At 53.0% G+C, this 17306-nt stretch overlaps 1 protein-coding gene across 5 annotated transcripts in view; it reads right to left on the bottom strand.

Moving 5' to 3' along the window:
* Window positions 1–17306, bottom strand: part of FMNL3 (formin like 3) — a 68655-nt gene that overhangs the window by 10744 nt on the left and 40605 nt on the right. For 3 of the 5 annotated variants that reach the window (XM_007528501.3, XM_007528502.3, XM_060195400.1), the window contains exons 2-9: window positions 11308–11391; window positions 9326–9406; window positions 8928–9004; window positions 5509–5592; window positions 2157–2309; window positions 1011–1119; window positions 733–809; window positions 437–530 (exon numbers count right to left, since the gene is read on the bottom strand). In XM_007528501.3, the coding sequence (XP_007528563.1) occupies window positions 437–530; window positions 733–809; window positions 1011–1119; window positions 2157–2309; window positions 5509–5592; window positions 8928–9004; window positions 9326–9406; window positions 11308–11391 (759 nt within the window). The remainder of the gene's footprint in view (window positions 1–436; window positions 531–732; window positions 810–1010; window positions 1120–2156; window positions 2310–5508; window positions 5593–8927; window positions 9005–9325; window positions 9407–11307; window positions 11392–17306) is intronic. The other 2 variants (XM_060195401.1, XM_007528500.3) reach the window with 1 other exon arrangement.

Below are 17306 nucleotides of genomic sequence, written 5' to 3'. Positions count from 1 at the left end.
AGGCTGGGGAAATTCCAAGCAGGAGCTCCTTCTCCCCTCCGCAGCAACAGCCAATTGTCAGAGAGGACCCTGCCTGCCTCCTGCTTGGGCTGTTAGTGTGTTGACTGCTGAGGACCATGGTGGAGCCTGGACTCTAGAGGACACACTCAGGTCTCCCAGGGGCAGTACATTTAACAAGCTCTCTGGGTGCCCTGGAGGCTCGGTGAGGTAGGACTACTAGATTGATGCCTGCAGCTTGCAGCTAGCTAATGGCATCCTCCTATGGCCAGTCAGGAACTTTCCTGGCATGCAGTCTAGTAAGACTGAAGCTTTGATGAGAAAAAAAAGAAGGGGAAGGCAGGCTGCTTGGCTAAGTACGTGTGTGTACACACACACACACACACACACACACACACACACACACACACACACACTCTCATGAATACAGGAAACTGACCTCTTTGAAATTGTCAAAGGCAGCAAGGATGATTTCATGACCTCCCCGCACCAAACACACGGCTGCCAAGAGCTCCAACACAAGGGCTTTGGTCCTAAGGGTTGAAAAGGGAGATGAAACCTTAGCCCCACACCAGGCCGCCACACAGCTCCCTTCCACTCCAGCTGGGTGAAAAGGGACAGGCTCTTGGTGAGGTGTGGAGGCCAAGGACACCCCTCCTGCAGCAGAAGTGAGGGAACTGTAGTAAAGTGAACCCCCAATCTTCAGAGCCCAGGGCAGGGCCGCAGGGAACTCACCTTGGGTTCTTGTTGTTGAGACTGAGCGCGATCTCATTGACGGCATGGGGGTGGGACATGACCAGGTTGAATCCATACTGTAGCCAGGGAAAGGGACAAAGGATGGGGGTCCCGCTGGTGAGGAAGGCAGGGCCCAGCTGAGTCTGCCTGACTGCACCCCGCCCCTCCCCACTCCCCCCAGCCAACTGGGCTTTGCCGAGCTAGTGCTGTCTCTCCTGGCCCTTCTAGTTAGGCACCGAGACAAGAGGCAGAGCCCACAGCGGGTGCTGTCACCGCACCTGATAGTTCATGATGGCTCGGAGACAGAGGATGCAGACGTGGACGTCATCTTTCTGGCTTACGAGGCGGGAGTTCTTCAGGGCCCTGCGCCCGGGGAGCGTGCTGTACCTGCACAGGAGTGGCCGGTGAGCTGCGGGGGCCGGCCGGGCAGCAGAGGGGAGGAGCAGCCTGCCCCCCAGAGGGTGTGCAGGCAGCAGGATTCCCCGCTGTTTCAGCCCTGGACTGGGCCTTTGACAGGAGCAATCTGCTTTTATAATCAGGACCCCAACTAGCCCAAGCCCTGAGGCCCTTTGAAATGCAGACCAGTCGGCATGCAGCCTTCCAGGGGCCCAGGAGGCACTTCTTCCTTCCCTGGAGGCTGCATCTTCAACATATCTGCAAGATCCCCTTATCTTCCACCCCACCTGTATGTCCCCCAAAAGGCAACACAGAACCCCCTCCCCAAGCTTTAGAAGGACACTCTGGCTGGGTGCCATACCCTCTCTGCATCCCATGATGCTTCATAAAGAAAGAGCAAGCACACACGGTAGCTGCTCATGCAGGACTGAGGAGAATGAGGCCCAGAGCAGGCTGGGAGGGAAACACAGGCACCAGAGGCAAACTGCGGAAAGGGCCCGGACCCTGAAGGAAAGTATCCCTGGGGGAAGGGGGTCCGAGATGTCATCTGGTCTGGCTACCCGCCTCCTGGCAGGACAGGGCTTAAGACTTGGACAAGTACAACCTTGGAGAGAAAAGGCCCGAAGGAAGAGGGCAGAACAGCAGGCATATGAGGTGGAGCTGGTCCCGGAGGGCAGAGCCGCCAGAGGGAAACAGACAGGAGAGGTGAGCACTGTTCTGCCTGAGAGGCTCCGGAGACAGAAGAGCGAGAATGTGGAATGAAGGGACCCCCAGAGGGGGCAGAGGAGAGGGCAGAACTGGAACCCCAGATGGGGTGGGCACAGCTGAGGGTGATATACTTACCCAGGACAGATCGCTGGGCAGAGTCAAGGAGACAGAGAGGACAGACCAGAGACAGACTGGCAGGCAGAGGGCAAGAGAGCTGAGCCTGGAAGCAAGAGTGGAGGATGGGCATGAGCACTCACCGCGGTGCCCCGAGCTGGGAGGGGGCGCGGGTGGGGGCAGGCAGCAGAGCGCAGCACACATACCGGAGCACAGACTGGCGCGCGGAGCGAGCGAGGCTGTTGGTGAAGGGGGCAGACAGGGCGCTGGGTGGCTGCAGGTCCTCGATGGACCTACTCCAGGACCGGAGCTTGTCAAATGCACCATCGTCACCACTCTCCAGACCCTCAAAGTCAAACCTGGAGCAGGAAAGGACACACAGGCGCACACACGAGAGCACTTCAGTGTCAAGCCCCCTGGGGGAGCCTCCTCTGTCAACAAAAAGCAAGGGCAGCAAGAAGAGAAAACAGAACTGGGCAGCGGACACCAGCTCTGGTCCAGAGAGCCACCAACACGGCACAAGCTACAGCAGACACAGGCGGTGCTGGAAGGGGCCTGAAACAGGAATGCTGACGGAGACCAGCCACTTCATAGGCACAAAGCGACACAGGGAGCTGGCAGCTTCTCTGCTTGCCCAGCCTTGAGTGGGCCCCTTGGAGAATCTGGGCTGCAGAGGGTGGTAGGGTGCAGGCCAGTGCAAATCTTCCAGGCTGGCAAATGGTAGACACCCAAGGGGCTTGTTTTGGGACTGGGCTATGAGCACGGGTGTGGACGGAAGGAATGCGGGTTCTGGCAAACCCAGAGCAGGCTGGAATACCATGACAGCCCTAAGAACTCTCCTTCCTGCCGCTGGATTTCAGCAACCAGGTGTGTGTTATTTCCTGGGTTTTTTCCTGGCATTGAGACTCCTTGGACTCCAGTCTTCCCAGGGGAAAAAAAAAGATCTCAGGTTGAAGATGTGGACTGGTTTCCCCTGGGCAGTTCCTCGTTTTGTCATTTGTCTGGGACCAAACATCTCTCACTATCAGTGTGTGAGCATGGTGGGGGTGGGGGGGTGGAACGAAGACACAAGCTTAAGATTAAAAAATTTTTTTTTTATATTTTATTTTTCCTTTTTGTTGCCCTTGTTTTTTATTGCTGTAGTTATTATTGTTGTTACTGATGCCGTTTGTTGTTGGATAGGGCAGACAGAAATGGAGAGAGGAGGGGAAGACAGAGAGGGGGAGAGAAGGATAGACACCTGCAGACCTGCTTCACCGCCTGTGAAGTGATTCCCCCTACAGGTGGGGAGCTGAGGGCTTGAACCGGGATCCTTAACACCAGTTGTTGCGCTTTGTGCCACGTGCGCTTAACCTGCTGTGCTACCGCCCGCCCGACTCCCACCAGCTTAAGATTTTAAGCACACAGTGTCTGCTCCTGCACATGCCCGCACTGGGACATATGCATACACCACCGAGAAGTAAGTCTGCAGCTCTTTCCTGCCCTGGGGCCCCACAGTTGCTCTCCCAACCTCAGGGGTGGGCGTCCTATTCCTATATGCTCAGCCCTGGGGTCAAAGGCAGAGGGGCCATGGCCTTCTGAATAAGAAGGGCTATCTGCAGATTCCTAGATGTTCCAAAGGAAGCAGGAACAGGTCCCCGTGGTCAGGAGAGGGCTGACGAGACACTCAAGTAGACATCAGTCTGCCGTCAGGAAACAGCCTGCCGTGGCTCCCTTCATCGGTAATAGTTTGTAGCGCTGTACACCTACCCAGTTTACAGAGAGCTGCCTCCACAGACTCCACTCCTTTGCTCTCAACTGTTCCCCTCTCCCTCTCCCTCTCCCTCTCCGCCCCCTCCAGTCTTTCTTTCAGAGCCAGACTCCAGGCACAGCACACACACTATAAGGCGGAGGCTCCAGAGTATTTTGATTTTGAGCAGCTGGAATCTGTTTGCTCTTCAAATGAGATAGGCTTATTTGGGAAAATGATCTACATCTTTTTACTATAAAAACTCTGAATAAAAAAAAAACAACAAAAAAAAAACCTCACTTCAGCAAATGTTTTTCATTGCTTGCTATAAAAAGAGCAGGTTTGAAAAGGATAGGCAGATCATGAGGCAGAGCTTCTGCGGGCTGAGAATGGGGCATGCGCCACTCTTGCGTTTAGCAGAGGAGGACCTGGGAAAAGTGACTGAGGCCAAACCCAGGACAGCATGGGTTTGAATTTCTAGAGAGAAGGGGCTAAAGGCCTACTGGACAAAGGAGAAGGACCGGCAAGGCAGAGACAGGAGCAAGAAAAGCAAAAGTCTAGGTGAGGGTTGAGTTCTGCCAAGACTTGAAACTTCCATCAGGGATAAGGCTGGAAGCCAAGAGCTGCCTTAAGTCACCCCATGAATGAGCACTCTCACCCTTCCTTCCACAGGGCCAGGTTACTGTGGTGAATATATGGCCTTAAACAACAGTAACAATGGGGCTGTGTGGTGGCTCACCCAGTAGAGTACACACGTTACCATGTACCAAGACCGGGGTTCAAGGCCACAGTTCCCACCTGCAGGTGGGAAGTTCCATGAAAGTTGAATAATACTGGAGGCCAACCCCCACCCTCTGTTAAAAGAAAACAAACAAGCAAACAAATCCCCAGAATAAAAACAGAAACACAAATGGCACCAGGAGTGGTGTAGTCATGCAAGCAGTCCCAAGAAAAATGGCGACAAAAAAAAAAAAAAGTAAAAACAGCGTGTAGTATCTTCCAAACACAACGAGGTGCCCGAAATGCCTTATGCACATCGATAGCTGGTCCTTCAATTCCACCATGAGAGGCTGCACACTCGGCCTTACTCCTTCCACACTGGCCTCTAGCTACCTCCAAGCCCCCAGCCTGCCTGGGAAAGGTTCCCAAGTGCTTCCTTTTCCATCTGGGTCAAGGGTCATGCTTATCGCTCCTGGGGTGGTCTGTGGTGATCCTCTCACAAAAGGAGACTCAAGGCAGCTTCCTGAAGGCTCAGGTCTCCCCAAGGGCAAATAATACTCAGTAGGGTATTTCCCAGAAGCCAGGCCATTTTCTTTTTTAACTTATTTATTTATTCCCATTTGTTGCCCTTGTTTTATTGTTGTTGTTATTGGTGTCATTATTGTTGGATAGGACAGAGAGAAATGGAGAGAGGAGGGGAAGACAGAGAGGAGGAGAGAAAGATAAGACACCTGCAGACCTGCTTCACCATCTGTGAAGCGACTCCCCTGCAGGTGGGGATCCAGGGGCTTGAACTGGGATCCTTGTGCTTTGCACCACGTGCGCCTATCCCGCTGTGCGACTCCCACCAGGGTCATTTTCTAGGACTGCTTGATACTTGGCATTTTAATCCTTTGGGCTTTGTCTGACTTGGGAGTTTCTACTCCATAGTGCTCCCTTCTTGCTTCCCCAAGGTATCTTCTACCCCAGGCACCGGGCTTTCTTTACTGACGCCAGACATCCCACACTGACTTCTGGACTCCTCCCTGCCGCAGCCTCTCCCGCCCTCATCTAACCAGAATGGCTGTGTCCTCCCAAACTGGTCCCCAAGCCCAGCCCCAGGTACTCACATGACAGAACACTGGGCAAAGGACAGGTAGTCCACCAGCACATCCAGGCCTTTGTTCTCGTCATTAAGAAACTCCCGCACCCAGCTGCAGAGAAAGGGCACATAGCATACCTCTCCAGTGTGTCCCAGAAATGCACCTCTCCAGAGCCCTACCCCACCAGGGAAAGACAGACACACACTGGGGGTATGGATCGACCTGTCAACGCCCACGTCCACTGGAGAAGCAATTACAGAAGCCAGAAGACCTTCCAGCTTCTGCACCCCATAAAGTTTTGGTCCATACTCCCAGAGGGATAAAGAATAGGGAAGCTTCCAGTGGATGGGGATGAGACACAGAACTCTGGTGGCAGGAACTGTGTGAAACTGTACCCCTGCTATCTTACAATCATATTAATTACTAAATCACTAAGACAAGGAAAACAAAAAAAAGAACACAGCACAGAGGACAGAGGATGCTAGAGAAGAAGGCCCAGGGTAAGGAGAGCGAAGGCCTCTGACCCATCACCCCTCCTGGATCCTTGGGAACTAAGCACCAAGCTGGACACATTCTAAGATCAAAAGCCATGGTGGACTCAGCTATAATCACCCACCCCAGTCACGCCCTCCCCCCTCCCTAGGCCAAGGAGCTGGGGTGGGGAAAGTCCAGGCTTCCCAGCACCAAGTCAGCTACACAAGCGTCCAGGGGCCTCTTCTCAAGGGAAACTATTTTGGGAAGTAGTGAGCGAGCGATGTGTGGGTGTAGTTTGCTGAGGGTGAGTTTGGGAGAAGGGGGAGGCCAGAAGCTCAGGTTCACTCCAGAATGGCTGCGTCTACTCAGAAGCCCACTGACGACTCTGCCTCTCCAGTCAGGAAGGCTGAGGGCAGACAGCAAGGGTGCTAAACCAATGGACCACAATGTCCCCACCCTCTGCCTCCAGGCCTTGGTGCTGAGATATCTCTTAGTGGAAGGTAAGAAGTGAATCCCAAGGCTGCTAGTAGGACAGGTTCATTCTACGGCAGAGAGAGGCAGAAACTAGAGGACGAAGCCCCAACTCTCCTGTGCCCTGGAAATGGACACCTGGAGGTTTTAGGAGCCACCTGCAGGGCTATTTCCCCCCACATCAGCATCTCCTATGCCAGCCACACCCTGGGCTCCAGAGCAGGCTGGTCCGGAGCACCAAGCCAGGCTGAGATTGGGCAGCAGGCAGCGCCCGGGGCTGACTGACACCGGAGCTGCCTGAAGTTAGCTTCCTCTCTGGGGGCCAACAAGCCTCCCGTTTCCTGTCTGTCTGCTCTCCAGCTCCCCACCCCCTTCTCATTTCCTGTCTGAGTCTACACTGCTATTTTCGGGATCTTGACACTTTAAGGAGAGGTTAAAGGGCACTTAGGCAAGGCCAAGAAAGCAATATAAGCCAGGGGAGGAGGAGCTGGAGCAGGCTCTGGAATCCCACTTCCCTAACCCACCAGCCCCAGGACCCGGAGTTCCCATCAGACTGTCCCTCCACACCCACGCCCTGGGGCTGTCAGGCGGTGGCTGAACCAAGATCACATCCTCCTCTCCCCACCTGGTCCTGGGCTCCTCCACCCCAAAGCACCAACGCCCCAGCCTGACAGTCTGACAAAACTCTTCCTGCCCAGGAACCCGGGAAGGATCCTGGTCCTCCCATGTAACTCCCGAGAAACCGTGGTTCGGATGACAGGAGCTCCTGAAATGCTGGCCACGGAGTCCTTCCCTGGGAACCAAGGAGCAGATTCAGATCTCTAACTTATATGACAACTGCCAGTGGCTCCAGGCCTGGGGACCATGCTGCTCTGGCCCCAGCTCCTGGTCAGTGGCCATAGGGGACAACACCAGATAGAAGGGGTGACAGTACACTCTCCCATGTGCTCTGCAACATTCTCCATCCGAAGCCAGCAGGACTTTTATTTTTTGTCATTGCTGGGGTTTCACTGCTCCAGAATGAATTTTTTTTTTTCTCTTCAGATAGAGAAGCAGGGAGGGAGGGAGAGGGAGAGAGGGAGAGAAGGAGGGAGGGAAAGAGAGAGAGAGAGAGAGAGAGAGAACAGCACTGAAGCTCGTTTCAATGCAGTGGGGGCCAGACTTGAACCTGGGTGGTGTACATGCCAAAGCAGCGCACTATCCAAGTGAGCTATTCTGCTGGCCCGACCAGCAAGATTTAACCAGGAAGACAGGAGGGTGAGAGAGGGAGGGGAGGGCCCCGTGGAAAACTGTGGGTGGGAAGTGGTGTGGGGAGCTGCCACCTGTGACCTCTGCACACCCTCAGAGGACAGTTGCCGAGGCCTCTGTTTATTCCTCCCGTGAGTATTCATCAGGTGAAGGTGGGGGCTTAGCTACGTTTCCTAGCAGGCCAGCTTTCAACATCCGCTTCACAGAGGAGGTGTGGAAGCCACGAGCAAGTGTAGCCACTGGGGCCAGGATCTGTCCCTTTCCTGTCCTCTCCTGGGCCATTTCCCATAACTGCTACTATAGCAGCTGACCACATCTAGGTAACTCCTGTAAGAGCCCCAGGATGGGGCTGGATGAGTAAGCGAGCGAGAGACAGGCAGCTGTACAGACAGAAGAGGGTGAAGTCATGAGGTTTTTTCTATTTCAGGAAGCCCAGGCCCCTGATCTGGCTCCCCCTCCCTGGCCCCCATTCACTCAAGTCATCCCAGGACCCCCAGTCAGAATCTTCACCCTGTCTGCAGTGCTCCATCAGACTGTCCCACTGTCCTGTGTGTGCATGCTCTCTCATTCTGTACTCCCTAGCTGGCGGTACACTCTTATAATACTAAGACCTGTGCTGCCTTTCACGGTGTCCATTGGACACATGGCCCTCAGCTTGTCCAGCGAGTCTTGGTCCCTAACTCCGACTGTAAAGACTCACCCAGCTCCCGGGGGCCCTGCCAACAGACTGGTAGCACCAGTTCTGTGAATACAGAAGACTGTACAGAAGCTGCTGGTCCCACTGCTTCAGACCTTATTTCCTGGTGTTGCACGAAACTTCTGCTCATGAACTAAGATCAAGCAAATAATTTCCTTGACACCAAATACTGCAAGAACTAAGGTCTCAGCTACCCAGTGCAATATACATTCCCTCGTCCCCAGCCTCCTATGGGCCTCCCTTGGCCCCGTCCCAGGCCGCAGGCAGACTCCAGTCTCAGCTGCGATAGGAATGTCTTCCACTCAAAGCCACAGGCTGAGGACCCCAGGAGAAGCCCCAAGCTTGCCAGCAGCATCCAGTCAGTAGCTGGCAGAGCTGGGAGAGTGGAGGGGGCAGCCTGGAAGCCTGAAGTTCTGAGGAATCAAAAACCATTCAAGGGGGAACTGTCCCACAGCATGGACTTCACCAGGCAAACCTGCCTGTAGCCACCAGACCCTCTAGTCGACTAAAGCTCTGGACCAGGTCAAGGGGCTCTGACACCCCATCCGAGACCTACCCTATGTGGTTGGTGCGCAGTGAGATCTCCAGCTCCCGGAGAACCTTGGTTGACTCCTGTACTCTCCTCCTGAACTTCTGTAACATGAAATTTTCTGTCACTGACAGACAGGTCTGAGACCCCCCTCTCCAGTCCAACTATCTAATATAAAAGTCGGGCGGGGAGGGGGAGAGCAGGAAAAGGACATGGAAGAACACAAGAGTGCAGCTACAGGCCCCAGGAAAAGGACATGGAAGAACACAAGAGTGCAGCTACAGGCCCCAGCACTAGCCAGTCACTTCAGGCCGGTGGCTGGGAACCAAGAGATCCAACTCCCACCACCCAAAAGCAGATGTGCCACTAGATCAGAGTATGTGCCGCCAAGCCTCCGGGAACTCCCTCCCTGTCTCCCACATCACCTTCCGGGTTACACTGGGGTCCAAGAAGCTCTGGAGTTTCTGGATATATGTGTGGGGAGGATTCTTCACCTGGAACCGTTCCTGGAAGAGAAACACATACATGTATACACAGCTACCCCAAGTGACGAGGAGAGAAAGGAGAATCACTTACAGTGCTTGCGGGAAGCAAACCCAGCCTCACAAGGTTATCACTGAACACCAGCATCACCCAAAGAGCAGAGCAGTCCCCTTCGTTATGTGACCGCCAGGCAGTTCATAGTTATGGCCGTCTTCCCCTCTGTTTTAATACTTATTTAATTTTCTAGGACAGAGAGGAATTGAGAGGGGAAGAAGAGAGAGAGAAAGAGAGAGGAGCACAGAAAGAGTAACAGCTGCAGCACTGCTTCACTACTTACGAAGCTTCTGGCCCTGCAGGCGGAGACCCAGGGCTTGAAGTCAGACCCTCGTGCTCTAATGGGCACACCACTGCCTGCCCCTCCCATCTTTTCTTCTTCCAATTAGTGTTCCCTGAGCCTAAAGGTTTTACTGTCAAGAAAATTATTTGAAGAGCCCAATCCTCACTGCCTGGCCAGCTGATGGGCAGGGCCTAGGGAGACCAAGGGAGAGTGGAGCCTGCCCCTAAGGAGTCTGACACTCCAGCCCTGAATCTTGACTCAAAACTGGATTCCTTTGCATTATCAACACAGCGCAGGGCTACAAAGGCATCTTCTGCTGTTTGCCCAGGCCCAGGCCCAGGCCCCAGCAGTCCAAAGCACCCTCAATGCTGATGCCTTCTTCCAGAGAAGTCGTCTCTTGACCCCTTCCACACACACAGCATAGGGCCATGCCCTCCCCACTGGGCCCACCTTGCTCAGGCTCATCGGACTGGAGGAAAGTCAAAGAAAAAAAACCAAAGCATTGTGGTTTTGCTAAGGCCTTCACAGTGGAGAGAGCTGGCAAACTAAAGGTGGAGGGGCCACCAGGAAAACAACAAAATGATAGGAAGCAAAACCTAAAAACAAGGTGGGGGAAAAAAAAACGTTTTGAGAAAAGAGATGAAATTACATAAGTCAGAAAAGACATGTGACCAACTTCAGCAATGCAGTATGAAAGGGACTACTCATCTCCACACCCTGGGCAATGGCTCCCCGACTCCTCTTAATAATGCAGAGCTCCCGGGAAAGGAGCCTCCCTGCAGAAGTGGACTGGGATCTCGGGAGCACAAGGAGCATACGGAGCTCGGAGGCCAAGCAGCTTTGTTCCTCGCCGAGCTCTGCGGCACAGTGCTGTGTCGTTACTGTCCGTGCTCGGTGGCCAGTGCTTCCACACCTCCTGAGAGTGGTGACTCCTAGCTCTGCAGGCCCGAGGTCTGAGTTCAGAGCCTTCCGACTTGTCATCTTTGATATGCACGGGGAAAGAGCCAGCCCACAGCTGTTCCTTCTCATTTCTGAGCTAAGTAGCAATCTCTATTGTTTTCCTCCCAGCACTACATACTACTCCGGCAGGAAGAGCTTCCCATCCTTGTGTTCTGAGACTTGGGAGCAAGAGACTAGGGGCCTGGGGCTTCTCATTCCTTGAGACTATAGATAATGAGAATTCTATCTGCCACGCCCGGGCAGAGCAAGAGACAAATGGTCCTTGGGTTCTCCTGCCAGGCAGAGCTCTCGCCCTGGAAAAAAGGTAGAAATGGGATCTGCTGGGGAAACTACCAAACTCCTCCACAGTAGATACAATACCCCCAGGCTGATATAAATAAACTTCCTCCAGCCCCCAGCCCATTGAGAAGAAAGAAAGACAGCTCTTTCAGGAGCTGGATGGGTACTGGACCTACCAGCCATGTCTCTGGAGGACGGTCCTTTTGGACCAAAAAGTGAACATCAACTGCATCCAGGTCAGGGCCCCTCAAGAGATGCCAGGGTTGCTTTGACTGCAGCCTGTGGCCTGGATGTCTTGTCCGGCTCAAGACAAAATCCTCCTCCAAAGCCCTCCCCCAAGCCCCGTACCTGGTCGCAGATGAGATCCCACTTCTTCTCGTTGTCATACTGCCGCAGAAGCCGGGCCTTGTCAGGAGGCAGGTTCATGGAGCTCTTGAGGAGAGAGCCTGGATTAATGGGGCTGACAGAAAGGCCAGTGTGCACAAGCCTTCCCCCTCCCAGACCCTTTCTGTCCCCTGATAAGGCAGCAGGCTCAGGGAGGTGTGACGGTTGCTTGTCTCTTCTTCACATTAAAGTCAATTTGTTTGAGGGATGTCCCATAGGTTGTAGAGTCAATATTAACTTTATTTTAAAGAAAAAGTAAGTGGCCAAGGAAATAGCTTGATTGGAAGAGTGCAGGTCTTGCATGCCTGAGGCTCCTGGTTTGATCCCTAGTGGTGAATGGATTGAAGTGGTGCTCTAGCTTCTCTTTCTTCAATGTAGAACCACCTTTCTACCACATATGAAATAAATACTTAAAAAATGAATGGAGGGGACAGGAGATAGCTCATCCTCTGGAGAGCCCACCTCACCAAGCACAAGACCTGGGACTCTAGCCTCAGCTCTACATGGGACCACGTGTTGAAGGGAGCTCCGTGGGTGGTGGAGAGGTACTGTGCTCTCTCTCCTCTCTCAAGTGAAAAATAAGAACACTGGCTTAAAAGGACTGCTTAGTAGTGGTATCACACATGGGCGAGATCATGAGTTCATTCTCCATTGCTACACAAAGATAAAAAAATAAAGTAAAATAAAATAAAAATAAAATGAAAAGGGGGTTAAATTCATTCTCCATTGCTACACAAAGATAAAAAAATAAAATGAAAAGGGGTTAAGGGGATGGTAGAGTGGTTATGCAAAAAAGACTTCCATGCCTGAGGCAACAGAGGTCTCAGGTTCAATCTCTGGCTGAGAGAAGAGAGAAATGAAACGGAACAGTTTGAACTGGAAGATACGAGAACTCACCCCCCCCCCACACACACACACACACACACACGTCATGCTGTAAAATGAGTTTCTTAGCAAAGGTCAGCAACACTGAAAGCTGCCCCCAGGCTAACGTAGTAACTTTCCTCGAGTCCCTCCTGGTGTGAGAGATGAGCAGCTCTGTTCCATCAAGCGTGCTCTGGGGTCCACAGGATGTAGCTGCTACCAGCCTTCCCTCTCCCCCACACAAGAACACAAGTAAATGAGGACAATGCCTTAAAGATGACCGCTTACATATCTTAGGGGATAATTTACAAAATTTTAGTATTTGTCAGTAGAGAATTACTCATGACACATCTCCCAAGAAGGCCAGTCACACCCGCCTGCTGAGACTATCTAACCTAGAGCACCCAAGGACAAACAGGAGTCATTGTACTTTATCACTGTTTGCTGAGTTCAAGTGTAGTGAATGGAGCCCAGGCATCCATCTAGACCCATGGAGACCAGCAGCCCTGCCTTCCCCTCCCTGATCCCCATCCACATGCCCCCCCCATGTAGTCTGATGGCCACACCTGCCCCTCCCCACATTCCTGAGCCAAATATTTCCTTTTATCTGAAACATCACAGTTGTTTGATAGCCCACAATCCCAGCTACTTCCCACACCCAAGGGCCTGGCTCTCATCTTTCTCACCTTCACCTGCTAACTCCCTGCTACCTCTGTCCATCCCCGACACTACCATCCTGGGGGGCGTGAATCATGTCTGCCTGTCTGCCCCCACGAGCCACACAGGCCCTGCACTACTCCTGAAGAATAAGGAAACGCTCAGCCGGAGCCTTCTACTTACTAAGAAATGGGGGGGGGGGTTTTTGACACCATTTCTTCCAGCCCTGTGTATCTGCTCACTACGTACTAACTGCATGCACACATTTAAGCTGGCAGCGCAGTCCTCTAACTGCTGGAGGACTGTGTCTGTACACTAAGGATGTCTTAACACCGTGACCAGCGCCTATGGAAGGGGAAGTACAATGAAACTGACTAAGTTCTAGTTCTGTGTGAAGTGACCAGCTCCTAACTGGACACGGGGGCCACTATGGCTCATAAAAGAAACTAGAACTGGGGTCTCTGCTCAGTTTTGGAAATGGGAGAATCTGGGCTACAGAAGTGGGGCAAGTGAAAGAAGAGACCGCTACACCACACATCTCTCCAGAATTTCTGCCCGAGTCGGCCGGCATTTCTACAGGAGAGAATGGCTAATGGACTCCTCCCCTCCGCCCATGTCCTGTGGATGCTGCACTATGTTCTCTCTGGAACCTCTTTGCTAAGGGCTGATCTCAGCATGTCTGCACAGCTGGCAGGATGGGGAGGGAGGTCACAACAAAATGAAGACTCGCAGGTACAGGCGGGCTGGGAACATAGCTTCCTTCTACACTGGGGTCAGGGCGCTGCCAGCCAAGGCCAAGCAGAAACAGACTTCAGGCCTGCTCTCGCTCTGTACACAACTTCATGCCACAAAAACAGTCTTCTTTTACTATCCAGGGAGGTGGTACAGTGAATAAAGCAGTAGACTCTCAAGCATGAGGTCCTGAGTTCAATCCCCGGTACTGCATGTGTTCTCTTTCTCTCCAAAAATAAATATTTTTTTCATTTTTTTTTTTTACAAAAAGAATGTAGTGGCTGGAAATATTGAGAAATAGCTAAATGTTCGATCATCATACTTTAATGACCTAAGTTTCCTGATTCTATTCCCAGTACCTACTGGAGTGGTACTATAGCTTGCCCCTCTCCTCTATGTGAAATTTTCTCTCATATTACGATAAATGAAACAAACCTTTAAGAGAAAAGGAAAGTGAGAAAAGAGTACATAGTTTCCTTTCGTCTTGCCCCAGCAGAAAACAGGGGCAAGAGAAAAGGGGGAAGGGATGGTGACAGACATCACATCTGTCACACCACACCAACTTCCTCCCTCACTGCCACTGTCAGCTGTTGTGGTCTCAAACCTTCCCAGGTGAACTGGCTGAGGACATGTTTGATGATCCCAGAGCTTCAGAGACAGCAAAGTCATGCTCTTTGGGAACCCTAACTTGAGGGCATGGAAGTGGCAATTTGGGGGCCTGGCAAAGGGACCCCGGAGTAGGGAAAGTGGTGATGGAAGCATGAATCAGCTCTGCCCAAAGGCCTTGTGCCCTCCAGTCTAGTGGCACTTTTTGGACATGGATGCCAGCCTTCTTGGCTTCTCAGAGGCTCGAAAGCGCCGGGGAAGGAAGTGGCTGAGGGGATTTCCCAGCCCCCAGCACGCTCACAGAAATTCATAGTGACTGTGAGGTGGGAGCTAACAGCCACAGGAACTGGACCAGGTCTCCCCCTGCCAGACAAGGGTGTTGGGTCACTCGCTCCACCTGATACTGTGTGTCTGGGAGTCCAGCAGGATTCCAGTGTCCTGAGGGCGCGGCTCTGCTTGAGGAAGGACAACGTGCTGAATTCTGGACACAGGGAGCAAACCTGACATGGTTCTGGGCTCTGTCAGAAATTTGTATCTTGGCAATTGTCTCGAATGAGTCCACAGACAGTGGACACTGGAGAGGCAAAAGCTGAGCAAAGTCTTCTGCCCACTCCTGGCTGAGACACTGAACAGAAGAAGCAGGGGACACTGGATCTGGAGTCTGAGAGCCTGAGATCAGCTCTGAGCTCTTCAGAGTTATGGAACCTGTGGGGTCAGTCATAAAACAGAGCTAATCTCACCACTTCACAGGGTTTTATGAGGATTCACTGATAAATATTTTATGTCTGTGTGTGTCTGGAACACTGCATCCCGAGCACAACTCCCTTCCCAGTGCTCCTGGAAAGTTCTGTATAGTCTTGGGACACCCCGAGAACCTCCCTCTTGTTTCTGCGCCTCCTTCCTCACTGCTTCTCAACACTGAGAACAGACCAACCCTTGAGCTAGTCTTTGATGGCTCCAATTTCTTCTCACACCAGAGAGCTATTGGATATCTACCACCATCCTTGGGAAAGTAGGGGGAGACCCCAGGGAGACAGAATGAGGTGAATCCACATTGAAAGTGACTCTGGGACTGATTTCTAAATTGGAGGGAACGAGCCAGAAGTCTAATAATAAAAACCTATAAGGGGAAGAAGTAGAAAGGGGTGGACCTGATGCTTCCCCATCAAGGCTTCTCTGGTTCACTGCCAGTCTGAGCCCAGGCAGAGAGCCAGCCTTGCACCCTGGCCAAGTCCTTCCTGGGATCTTGGGGAACAGAGGCCCAGTTCCACAAGGCTTCCTTCCTCCCCACCCGGCCATCAGTCCTGCAAAGGCCAAGGGGTGGGGGCTCTGGTCAGAGTTCCCTTTCCTTTCCTGCTCTCAGTCCCAGCCAGTAGCCCCTCCTCACTTCCTTCCCATTGCAGGGGAAGAGAAGGGGGGGAGGGAAGGGGAGAGAGAGAGAGGGGAGGGGAGGGGAAGAGAGGAGAGGGGAGGGGAAGGGAGGGGAGGGGAGGGGAGGGGAGGGGAGGGGAGGGGAGGGAATGAAAGGGAAATGCTGCTGGGGCTGGAGTTTCCTTTAGAGAGCTCTGGGCCCTGCTCTGGGACTCACCCCAGACTCTTTAGGTCTCCTTGGGCTAGGCCTGGGGAAAACCCAACAAACAGAAGTAGGAGCCACTGAAAATTCCCTACCATGTCTATAGGTCCTGGCCAGTAATGAGAAATCTTAGGAGCAGAGAGAGAAATGGCAGCAGTCTTCTGGGAGATAAATATCTGAAACTTTCCTGCAAAGGGGATTCTGCTGTTTGTAGGGAAGGTAGCAGGGGGTGTTTGTTTTCTTAAGCAATTATAGAACGTACATTGCCGTTTTATTGCTGTTTTTCCCTCTCAGAACCACTTCCCCCACCAAGTACCCATGGCTGGCCTGGTCCTAACCAGAGGAATAAAGAGCCCTGGGAAGCTAGTCCACAACTCCCCAGAGCTGAAGTGAGGCAGTCCTAGGCCCCATATGCTGCAGAGACTCTGGCCACAGTGCAATCAAATTTCCTTGGGTCCCCCAGACCTACTCTACAGATGGACAGTGGTGAGGAGAAAGGTCTAGAAGTCTAGAAGACTACTGTCAGTCCTGCCAGGATCCTGTCACAAACCAACTCTGTCCCCAACATGATGGCATGGCGGGCAATACTGGGCACAAAGGTCCATCCCCAGCGCATTAGAAGTGTCCCAGTCTGCCCTTCATGTGTCTCTACTGGTGGGCAGTTGGCACAGCTGTGGCCAGCTGGGCACAGTTCCCAAAGGGCAAGAGCCCAAGGAGGTGGGAGGTACCAGCTCTTGCTGCCTCTGCCCCCTTGGCGGCTGCAGTGAGCCTGCTGCAGTAGCAACTCCCAGACAATGAGAGTTATTTTCAGCCGGCAAGGCACTTTAACGCAAGCCAGCTGGCCAGTGTGCAGGGCGGGAGTTCTTCTCCACCCAGCCCGCCCAGACAGCAGGCAGGCTGGAGGCCCAGCCCACTGCCTCTGCTGCTGCCGCCTCTGCTGCTCTGTTTATCTCGCCTGGGCACAGCTCCTCCTAATTCCCTTCCAAACTACAAACCGAAAAATCAGAGTCTGATCAAAGGTCCAAGAGCTAAAATTAAGACAGCCCAGACACAGGAAGCACAGACGTCCCTGCAAACACCCACACTTTCCACAGCCCCATGACTGCAGGAGGAGGGGAGGGGAGGAAGCAGACCTGCCTGGTGCCCATGGAGGTCCCCACAGACCAAGGCTGGGCTCGGCTTTGCTGCTGACCTGGGAGGTAAGCAGGCCCAAACCCGTGGGTCTCGCCTGCCTCCCTCTCATCCTTTTCAGAGCTCAGGTTTAGAGAGGATAACTGGACACTGCCCAGAAAAAGTCTGAGTCAACCAAGAGAGAAACGCCGCTGTGCCCTGCAGCAGACAGGAAGTCAGAGGAACCAGCCACCACATCAGGCAGGAAGGAGAAGCGGCCTCCTCTGAGACAGGGGGAGACAGCGTTTCAGTCAGCCCCCTGCACCACAGAGTTCAAGGACTGGAAGGGGCCACTGGCCTGGTACTCTCAAGTCCCACAATCCTCACAGTGCAGCTACACACACACACACACACACACACA

The sequence above is a fragment of the Erinaceus europaeus genome, chromosome 7, assembly GCF_950295315.1.
Source record: "Erinaceus europaeus chromosome 7, mEriEur2.1, whole genome shotgun sequence".
NCBI lineage: Eukaryota > Metazoa > Chordata > Mammalia > Eulipotyphla > Erinaceidae > Erinaceus > Erinaceus europaeus.
The sequence above is the reverse complement of the archived record's forward strand: the minus strand, read 5'-3'. Positions and strand labels throughout refer to the sequence as shown.